Consider the following 11,971-nt stretch of genomic DNA (forward strand, 5'->3'; position numbering starts at 1 on the left):
GATGGCAGTGGATTGGACATGTGCTACGGATGGATAAAAGAACACACCCATATGTAGCCCTTAGTTGGACACCAGAAGGAAAAAGAAAGAGAGGAAGACCGAAGGAAACGTGGAGAAGAACAATAGAAAGAGAGAGGAAAGAACTAGGTTTTGGGTCATGGACAGAGGCAGCAAGATCAGCCCAGGATAGAAGTAAATGGAGAGGACTTGTTCATGGCCCTATTCTCCACGAGGAGAGAAGGAATTAAGTCAAAAGTAAGTCACATTCTTATTTTGCCTCTACAAAGTAGATAAGAACTAATGGAGTCACATCCACCCCAGCTTATCAGTTTATATATCCAATTAAGTTTCTTATTTCTGTAGATAAGAGTACTACACTCATTAAAACTTCTAGGATAGTAATTAATACAACAATCAATGTCCCTAAATTATTCGTGACCACCTACATTTCACAGTTCATTGACTTGGTTAAATACCTATAGACATAATTAGGATAATTATAAATTAGTCCTTTGCCTGGTCTTTTCTTTGTACCTGAATGGTAATTGGTTTCCAACCATTCCTACCCTGGCTCCCCATAACCTACATAATGAATTTCAAATATTGTTGCAAGAATTTTAGTGACTGGTAGGGTGCCAATTACTCTCAGAATGCTTGTATAATTAGACCTTCATAAAAAAAAGATTTTGAGAAATTTTGTATATTTCCATTAAACACCATTATAAACTGTACAATCAACATAACACATTTCAATACAATGACCACTTAACAAATTATACATTTCCACATCACAATACTGAATACTTTACATCACCATGTAACAAAGTCTTTCTCCATAACTGTCTATATATTTCTACCTGAAATAGTCCTTAATACATGTAAACACTACAGTCATCCTACACAATACAAATGTCACATATTTCCACACAGAATCCTCCGTCAACTTTAAATATTCCTTGCAGGATAGGGTGGGGCAATGCATTTTCGGTAGTACCTTTTCCCACAGCCATCGCATCCAACTCAGTGTAAAATCTTTGAGCCTACTTTCCTGCATTTGAGGCATGTGGTGATGGTCTGAAAGGAAATCATAGTATATAAAATTAATTAGCAACTCGACGATTTCATATTTTGTGCAAGTCCACTAACTTTGCGTACTTTATTGAGATTAAAGAAATTGTGCTAAATGATAATAAATCATTACTCTCATCACTGTACAAAACCTAAGACTGGATGTTTGCATGAAGATGCTGGGGGAAGTGCTCTTATATGCAATTTCTCTTCTCAGCCAAAAATGGGCTAATATCAGTCAAAATTGCCAGAAAGAATATATGGGTTTAGGAATTTGTCCACATGAAGTGACACCCCCCCCCCCCCCTTATGTATGTTCGTTAATTTGAAGATAAGTCTTAATTTCAAAAGACAGCTTAATACAATTTTATATATGTAAACACCACATGCCCTATTCATGGTGATACAGATTGATAAAAATAACTACTCCTGAACAATGACAGGGTCAAGGTTAATTGGGTGAGCAATGTGGCTTTCTTTTACTGTCTCAAACTTAGTTGTGGATCTGAACACAATTATTAATGTCATGGACTCACCAGCTTGCACACCCAAAGTTAAACTGAGAATAGTAAACTGAATGTGAAAGAGTTGGCACAACTTGACTGAAATAATTAACATTAAATGGCATAAGAAAGTACACCACGACTGAATCTTAGAAATGGGGAAAATGTGAACGAGTATACGTAGAACAGCATCAGCATGTTCCCCAGCAGGATTCCTACCAAATCAGGGCAGACAAAGCAAATCTAGATCATATTCCTTCAATTATGTTCCTGTGCGGTCAGACATTCAAGTCTCACTGTTGTCAATTTGAGATATTGTCTTTGTTCCAACAAAACAGCCTACCCTTTTCTGTGTCTTCTGAACAGGAAAAAGCAATTGCGGGACTGTTCTGTGTGTTACCTGGGGTGGTATAGCTGCTGAAGTTGAAGGTGGTTCAGCTGCCTGGTCAGTTGTTCTAGTTGAAGGTGGTACAGCTGCCTGGTCAGTTCTAGTTGAAGGTGGTACAGCTGCCTGGTCAGTTCTAGTTGAAGGTGGTACAGCTGCCTGGTCAGTTCTAGTTGATGGTGGTACACTGCCTGGTCAGTTGTTCTAGTTGAAGGTGGTACAGCTGCTGAAACATTTCAATGACCAATGAGTTGAACTGGTACCAATGTCTAGTGACATCTCAGGCAGATCTATTTTCTCAGAAGCAAGTTTTTGAGTGACTGACAGATGACTGAATTGAAGATAGTATGTTTGCCTTTTTTGACAATTTTCATCGATTTTAAATCAAAGGGATAGGGATAGGGAATCAATTTTGACAGGTCTTCAATGGCTCTATAATTGAATTGATCATAATTTTTTTTACCTACATATTTTAATTACTGCAAATAGAGTGTAAGAGCTGACCCATGTTGGAATTAACTCCACAGTTGATTCACAATGCAGATAGATGAATGCAGATGAAGAACACAGCTGTTACATGTACTTGATTGTTCAGGTAGCAATTAAGGTAATAATCACAGGTAGCAGGAGAATAATGACTACTGGTAATCCAATCCAATTGACACTCTATGTATCCACTGTACCCCTGGTTATATATAGAGCTATGGAGGTGTGGGCATGGGACCATTGACCAATCAGCTGCATCCTACTGAATGTAACCACTGTACCCTAGGTTACATATACAGTCACCTATCATAATGTGTACTTTCATTTTCCATATGAGTTGTACTGTACCCTTTCTGTAACTTTCTAGTATAGACATATATGGCATGTAACTTAGGGTACAAAAGTATCACCTCAAAATGGAGTCCTTATTCTTTAAGTGCCATATATGGATGGTTGTGTCTTGAACTTCTTTGGCCTCGGGAGCCCAGGCCCTACCCACTGACGACTCTGAGCTTTATTCTCTGGCTTATAAAAATGAACCCAAGTCTCATCTACAGTCACCAGACGCAAAAGAAAATCATCTTTTGACCTAAAACGCTTCAACAAGGCACTGCATACTGATGCTCTGGTTGTCATTTGCTCGTCGCTATATGGGGTTTGGGGACCCAACGGGCTGTTTGCTTGCGCATACCTAAACGATCACGCAAGATTGTTGAAACGCTACTACGCGAAATGCCTAATGCCTGCACTATTTCTTCCACCTGAATTCGCCCATCAGAGTATACCAGATCCCAAACGTTCTTGCACATTTGATCGTCGGTGGCATCCAGTGGGCGTCCAGACCTGGCTTCATCTTTTAAAGACGTTCTACCGCGTTTGAATTCCCCATCTCAGAATTTAACCCAAACATAAGATGGTGCAGAAGACCCATAAACATCGGTTAACTCGCCGTGCATTACCTTTTAAATAAAAGTACCGATTTATAGCACGGTACTCAACTTTACATGAAAAGCGTGTCTTTGCATCACTAGCCATGTTTGACATTCAATATCGTAAACAATGCTTTTGTATAAGGTATTAATACGCGCATCAATTCTTTTAAAGAGATCATTAATTCAATTATGGATATCTTTAATTATATAGTTGCTCTCTCTAAAAGAATTAAAGTACTCTCTTCAAATGAATTAAAGATATCATTAATTCAATTGAAGAGAGCAATAATTGAATGCATGCTCGCATTAAATCAATTATTGCTTTCATCATGTAAATGAATTAATGCGCGTATCAATTCAATTATTGCTCTCATCAATTGATTTAATGCGCGCATTATATCAATTGTTGCTCTTTTCAATTGAATTGTAGCGCGCATCAATTCAATTGTTGATATCATTAATTCATTTGAAGAGAACGTTAATTCAATTAAAGCGCGTATCAATTCAGCTGAAGAATTAATGCTATCGTCAAGCCATTAATGCGCACAATCATCCAGAATTGAAGATATATATATAATTAATTATTTGAAGAAATCTTTAATTAAATTGTTGCGCGTATCAAATGAATTGATGATATGAAATCTTGGTGTTTATCACCACAATCAAAATTAAACTTGTTATGTTTGATGTGAACATCTTTTCATTCAAATCAAGCGACTTCCTCATCTTTCAAATAGATGCATGGGCCTCATCGCTCAAATAAGGTATATCAATTGGTCATAGAGATAAAACAAAAAACATTACATTATACAGATAGCATTTGAGTTACAACCGAATATTAATGCGTGGTTGCTAATGTGCATTAACTCTTAAGGAATAACATGGTTGGCAGAAGGTACTGTCGCATGTAACAGGGTGTGTAGTATTATGTACCATAGGCAGTATAAGCATCGCACGGTAGTTGCGATTCCATAGGTATCCAGGGATTATACACTCTACCTGTATTTTACGGTGAGCAGTAAGAACAACTTGGACAATCTTAGAGTAATTCAAAATTATTCCTTATATATATTGTTTATTTGATATGTATTATAAATTCGTGTGCGGTCGTTATTTTACGGGTAATGATCGAACAAAGTTGGGTGGGTGGGATGGATCCTGTCCCTTCTCCCTACCTTCCTGTGTTCTCTCTCTCTCCACGTCCCCTTTTCTCTGTTTCCTACATTTCCTTCTACCCTATTTGACACCAACGATTTAAGAACCCTATACATGTATTTACTTTTGGAGTAGGCCCTATCACAGTCATCGCAAATTATATTTAGGAATGATTGACTTTTGATAGATCTATTTTCTGATGTTAATTTTTAATTTCGAGCGCGGATCTAGAGAGAATTTGGAGGGATTGCTAAGAAAAATACCATCATGATTCATGAAAAAAAAAATGACTTATTACATTTGTGCGTAAAGTAATTAGGACAGAACCAAATCACAAAATTATCACAAATTAATTATACATGTATACAAAGTGTTTTCAGGGGAATGGATACTAATATATGTAGTATCTCGCAAGTGGTCATTCCAATTGCAAAAGTTTACAGAAAGTAGAAACTGACTATTTAGTACAACTTATGAAGGTGATCCACAGGGCAAATAACATACTTTGGATAAATTATTGGTTCATAACTTTTTTTCATTGGAGAGAGAGAGAGAGAGAGAGAGAGAGAGAGGTGTACACAAGATCTATGTACACGCTATATATCCATACTTCGTGTGCCTGTAGTACCAACCCAATACGTGAATGCATGATTGCCTATATCGTCATCAACTTGGATTCATAAAAATCATGTGGTTGGCCGGAGGCAGTCACATGTAACAGGGATTTATAATTACAGGCACCTGAATGTGAATAGCGTGTGCATAGACCTTACGTGCATACCCCCCCCCCCTCTCTACCCAATGAAAAAAAGGACATAGAACGAATAATTCATCCAAAAAAATGTAAGAAGGTAGAAACGGACTATTCCTATTCAGAACAACTTATGACGGTGATCGGCTGGGAAATCACATAACTGGCTCTATAAGTATTTTTTCATTGATTAGAAATGAGAGGGGGATATGTACACAAGATCTATCCGTTATCCACATTTCAGGTGCCCGTAGTTGTAATAATAAGCACATAGGCAGTAGTACAGGAGTGCTCTCCACCCTCATGTGACTTATCAATGAATGAAAGTGGAATTTTTTAAATATTAATTTCCCGCTTAATTTGATTAATAAACCAAAGAGAGAATGTATATGTTGCCACCCTTTTTAAAATGTCAGACATACAAAAACTGAATAGAAGGTCAACATCAGAAAATCACACATTTTCTTAAAACAGAATAATGAAAAATAGATAAAAACTTGTTAAATTGACAATTTTGTTATGTCCACAGTTGATTTACAAAAACTGCTAATACATTTCCATTACAAATAATTGATTATCTATGGAAAATATAAACTTTTTCACTAACAACAGTTTACCAGATTTTATTTATTTTATCCAGTGAATAAAAATCCTCCGAAAGATATGTCTCTATCTTGCGCAAGGTTTAATTTAATAAAGATTTTTGCAAAAACCTAGTATGACATCACACGAGAATCGATCTACCTTCAGGCAAAACTGCCGTCTTGACATTCAGACACCCTTGAAAATATTAACCATGTCCACTTCCCAAATATCCACATAATTCCTTGCGTCTTGTAAATTACAATACCTGTTTCTACTGATGAATGGAGCTACGAAGAGAAATAAAGCCCTATCGAAGGGCCCCTATTTCTGGAGCGCTATCACGAATAATTGAAGACGAAGATATAATTATTCCACTTGATGCACACAATATAATTGATTATATCGTTAATTCTGAAACACTGCGCGCATATCATTAACAGTGATAACATTAATTATTCTGCTAATTTGATGTGCGCATCAATTCAATCAATGCGCACAATAATTGAACGATTGCTTTTTTCAATTGAATAATATTTTAGAGAAAGCAACTAGCTTACCTATTTAGAGACATCTTGAATTCAACATATACCCACACCTGAATTAATGATCTCTTTATTTGAATTGTTGCTCTCTTTAAAAGAATGGATGCGCCCGTTAATTCCCTATACAAAATTGTTGCATCAGTAAGTAGTAATAAAGATATCTATATATAATTGAATTTTAAAAAGAGATCATCAAATAATTTATACCGACCTCCAAATGCAATTTTACTTGCAATAATTCCAACACATTAATGGGCGCATTAATTGAATTGATACGCGCAATAAATAAATCAATCGAATTGATGAGAGCAATATTGATTTGATGCGTGTATCAATTGCGTGTAGTATATTGAAGATAATTTGAGTTTATGATAATTTGGCGCTGAAAAGGACTTCGTGGTACGTGTATGTACATTATGTAATTTTTGTAACATCCCCCCCTACTCTTTAGAGTTGCTATTTCCATGTGGACTCTTGATTAGAAATAAAACTCCTAAGTTCTTATGGCATGAGCGCATGGGCTGAAAAATAGAACGATCTTAAGGAGGTATGCTACACCAGAGAAATTTGATGTAGATGAAAAGTGAAGGATATGTACAACAATATTTTGAAGTTGAAAATTTTCAAATTTACTTTATTTAGTCAAAAAATACAGTTTTAGTAGAAGGTAATCTGAAAAAAATTTAAAACCCCTGCTGGACTCGAACCTGCGACCTACAGTTCAGCAGTCGGTATTCAAACCCACTGAGCTACTCGGCTAGGTATCTAAATGGAAAAGGAAAAGACAAATATTGCTGATATCGATTTTTTCATCCATGTTTTTAAAGGAAGTCAGCCATTATGACGATGTAGAGTACTACCTTAAAATTAAAAGAAATAGTTTTGGATCGGGATCGGTATTCTAAATATATAGTATGACAACAAACCAGCATGGCTGATGATTTGGACGATGAGTGGTGGGTAACTGACAGAGGCACTGAAGATAAATGCGACCCAGCAGATAGTTCAGATGATGGACAGAATACAGATAGATCTGATGATGGACAGAAAAATTCAGACGATGAACAAAAGAAGAGGCCGCTTGAGCATATCGAAGGCAAAGAATCTGGTCCTAAGAAGAAACGAAAACGCAACAGAAAGGTTGTATTAGTATCTATTGACAGTTAAGATGCATCACAAAGCAACGAATCTAAGTAAACACATTTATTCCAGTGTCTATGCTTGACCGCCAAAAAGGAGTAAATGTAGATACGTATTAAATAGAACCCCAGATCATCAGAAAAGAAACAGAATCAGTTAATAACACGTAATCTCAGCGAGATTCGTCGGATGAGAGGTCAGTCTAAATATCCAGCCTCAATCTCGCCGAGTAAATTACAAGAGAAAATATTTTGATTGAGAAATGGGCTATATGAACAACCACAGGATTGTATACCTACTGAAAATATGAATAAAAGGCTGCAGGTTTGTCCATATATTTCGGACTGCAGGCTTGGCAAATTTTAAGGTAGTACTCTACATCGTCATAATGGCTGACTTCCTTTAAAAACATGGATGAAAAAATCGATATCAGCAATATTTGTCTTTTCCTTTTCCATTTAGATACCTAGCCGAGTAGCTCAGTGGGTTTGAATACCGACTGCTGAACTGCAGGTCGCAGGTTCGAGTCCAGCAGGGGTTTTAAATTTTTTTCAGATTACCTTCTACTAAAACTGTATTTTTTGACTAAATAAAGTAAATTTGAAAATTTTCAACTTCAAAATATTGTTGTACATATCCTCCACTTTTCATCTACATCAAATTTCTCTGGTGTAGCATACCTCCTTAAGTGTATATATTGTAACAGGAAAGTTGACCGGGTTAATGGAACTCAATTTCTGTGGAGAGGGGGGGGGGGGGGGGGGGGGTTGGGTTGTTGTTGTTGAAAGGAAAGACCGACTATAAACAACCCCCTCGTTTCCACAGAAATTATATGGAACTCAAACTTATAGCTCCACCATCAGACATAATGGGCTTACTTGTTAGACTATATAAATGATCCTCTCATTGTAGTTAGAATATGTACATAGGTTCCTGTTGTAATGTAGGAAGAAGTTAAAATGTTACTGAAGAAGCATGCAAAATAAAGATCTCAAGTGTTGAAGTGTAGAATTAACTCTCTCTTCAATCACCTGACATTTGTATGAAAATTACTTTATACCATGCTTTCGTCAACATTTAGTATTATGAAGTTGGCAGTAAACAGTCAAGATTCAAACTTGCCAAATATGTCTGATTATTGATAGCAATTGCATGAAAATCATTTGAAGTTGTGTCAAATTAGCTAATTTCTTTATGAAATATGTTTTATGCACAATGTTTCAGTGACATGTTGCAATTGCAAAATAAAGTTTGCTGCATGATTGAACATGTTAAACTGTTTCCTTAGGATTATTCTTTATCATTCTATCATTAAAGAAAAAATACAATAAGATAAGTTTGTCCTTCAAGGATTATATAGATAAAAAATTATATCATGATTGTTACTAATCATTTTGCTTACCTCCAGAAAATTACCACAGAGTTGAAGGAGAAAGGAGACAGCTCCCGAGCCACACCTACAGACATAGTGGGTCTCATTTCTAAACATTTCGAGGGAAAACTTTCTGCTGTGGAATGGGATGAACTAAAACTAGATCCAGGTTTGTGTCAGTCATTTATAAGGCATACCTGACGTACCCAGTACTGGTACCAATAACTAAGTAACCGTTTTCGTAATTCGGACATCGTCCAATATACCCAGAAATATTAACACTACACAAACCTGACAAAAATGGACAAACACTCAAACCATGAAGAACAATTTACCTCATGAAATTGTAATATTGTTTGAAAATCTAGTGATTCTTCAGTGTGAGGCTATTGAGTATAAGAGTGTAGCCCCAGCAAGGGTTTTTTCTCATATTCGAGTTCAGAACTATGATTCTGGGTAACTTGTGTTGTCACTAGCCACGCTTACCGCGTTCGGGAGCACCAACTGTAATGTGAACGGAGACACTAGCCGTGGTTTGCGATGATGGATAACTTGCTAGAATATTTTGAATTTGGATCCAAGAAAATGTGTCTATGAGAATGACATTTCTGTCAATGTATCAACAATAAAGGCTTTCCACAGCACCGTATGTGGAAGATTTTATGTACCTGTATGTATAGGTGAGACTACTGTGATAATCTTTTTACAGAGAGTGATTTTTACGCCAGTAGTGAAGCAGACCATACTCCTAGCTCCTATCTGAGGACCATAGTACCAAAGTGGAAGAAGCTGGTCAAATCTAGCGACTTAAAACACGGTTCTCCTCTGGTTCTCATTGTTACATCGTCTGCCATCCGAGCTGTCCAGCTTAACAGGTATGTACTGACACACATTTCTAATCTTAACAGGCAAGTACTGACACACAGACAGACATTTCTAATCTTTGTGAATTTATCATGTTGCTCAGGATTATAATCACTTGTTTTGATGTTTCATTGAATGTCACTCATACAGTATGCAAGGTGGAAAAAATCATTCCTGAAATAAAATCTGGTTATGAAATATAATGGTGTGTCCTGAATTAGTTAACGTTCACTTCATTTCAAAGGTTGTCTTTTTCTGGCTTCTTGTATGTCAAAAGACAAACGTATTTATAAATCAATTCATAACTTGGAAATTGAATATTTCTGCTTTCCATTCTACTAAAAATATTATGTAGTTTTCATCATATTGTAGGGGTATAACAGATTTCAAAACAGAAGACTGTAAATGTGCAAAACTTTTTGCGAAGCATTTCAAGGTACGGAACTTAATGGTGCTTTACACATTGCACAAACACTTCGAGGTACATATCTGTAAACACTAATATAGAAATCTTATTTTAGATTTTTCATTTTAGGTTGAAGAACAACAAAAGTATCTCTCCAAGAATGTATGTCACATAGGACTAGGCACCCCAAACAGAATCTGTACTCTTCTTAAAAGTGGTAAGACTTCACAATTGTAAAATCTCAATAAAACGCTGCACCCTCTTCTCTATTTCTGCCGTAGAAAGGAGTCTCTCATCTTACAATTATTTTCTTCGCATTCAGATCAAATTTTCAAAATGTGCTCCGTTTCTTATGAGCTCCCAATTTCCGCGATACTCTCCTGTACAGTGGTCCAGCGATCAAAGTAGTAACCAAGTGCGAAGAGAATAGTTTGTTCTTTAGGTCGTCTACACTTGGATATTAATGTGGAGAGAATTGTGCGCAAAGAATTGAATTTTATAATGCTCTTTATCTGAATCTCTACGCTTTGTTTGTGAGAAGAATTTTCGTACTTCTATTTTTGATTCAGGTTCTCTACACTTGGATAGTGTCAGGAGCATTGTGTTTGACTGGAACTGGAGAGATAAGAAGTTAAAGCGTATGGCAGACATAATTGATATCCGTAAAGACTTGATGGTGTTACTACAGTCCTATCTCATACCACATGTTCGTGCCAAAAAATGTAAAATAGGAATCCTCTAATTAAAGTTTAGATATATTGTATTTTGTTCGAAGATTTTATGGAGTGATCATTGGTAGTGGGAAGACGCTTTATGTGTACATGTGTATTAAATGACCTTCACACATTGTGACAAGGAGTACACATGCACTGACAAAAACAGGACTAATGGACTACCTAAAACATTATACCCTCTGTAACTCATTGTGTGGGGTACAAATACAGAGAACTATAGACAGATCAGTACAAGAATGAATTCAGTCAACCATGGGACAAAGTTTTACATTTTTTAAAAGAATTAAACTGTAACGAAAGCGATATCTAATGTGTATCTACTCATTTATCACTATGTATCAAATTTCAGTTTCCCAAGTTAAAGCATAGTGGAAAAAAACTCTGGATAACTATTTTCGGCACAAAATCGCATAAATCTCACAGAAATCAATTAACTGTGACGAAACTTAAATTTGATCTGTAAACATACAGTAGTAAAACACATACCGAATTTCAGCTTCCTAAATCAAAGCTTGATGGAACAAGAGTACCGCAAATGGTACACCATACGCCCGTCAGACAGTGATGACAAAATTTCAGTGCAATATCTGTATTCGCAATGAGAAAAAGTCCAGGAAACTATTTGACCTACTTTTTGCCCTAAAGGCGGTCACAGTGCACCTATCAAGCTGAAATGCAAACTGAATGCTTATTTCTTTAAGAGGAAGGTTGTGACTACATTTTAAGTTAATAGCTGTATCCATACCGTATAAAACATAAATATGGAAAACTGTTTGACCTACTTTTAGACCTTGACCTACTTTTAGACCTAAAGTAGGTCATGGTGCACCAATCCAGCAGAAATGCAAACTCACTCTTACGCATGAGGGAGAAATTGTGACCAATTTCAATGCTGTACATATACCCATTACAGAAAAAAAGTCAGGAAACATGACCTCAGATGGACAGTACCAAAACATAATAAGTCCAATCTGATGATGCCAGATGGGCATATAAAAAATCTGGAAAACTAAGTTGTGACACAGAGTGTAAACTAGTACATGTCCAC

At 36.3% G+C, this 11,971-nt stretch overlaps 1 protein-coding gene across 1 annotated transcript; it reads left to right on the forward strand.

Annotated features, from left to right (window-relative positions):
• Positions 1-7,301: 7,301 nt before the first annotated feature.
• Positions 7,302-10,950, forward strand: LOC125674330 (protein CMSS1-like). The gene is made up of 6 exons (XM_048911466.2): positions 7,302-7,547; positions 8,956-9,088; positions 9,629-9,794; positions 10,156-10,219; positions 10,319-10,406; positions 10,759-10,950. The coding sequence occupies exons 1-6, from the start codon at positions 7,338-7,340 to the stop codon at positions 10,929-10,931; spliced, it is 834 nt and encodes a 277-aa protein (XP_048767423.1). The 5' UTR covers positions 7,302-7,337; the 3' UTR covers positions 10,932-10,950.
• Positions 10,951-11,971: the final 1,021 nt, after the last annotated feature.

The sequence above is a fragment of the Ostrea edulis genome, chromosome 3 (assembly GCF_947568905.1).
Source record: "Ostrea edulis chromosome 3, xbOstEdul1.1, whole genome shotgun sequence".
Classification (NCBI taxonomy): domain Eukaryota; kingdom Metazoa; phylum Mollusca; class Bivalvia; order Ostreida; family Ostreidae; genus Ostrea; species Ostrea edulis.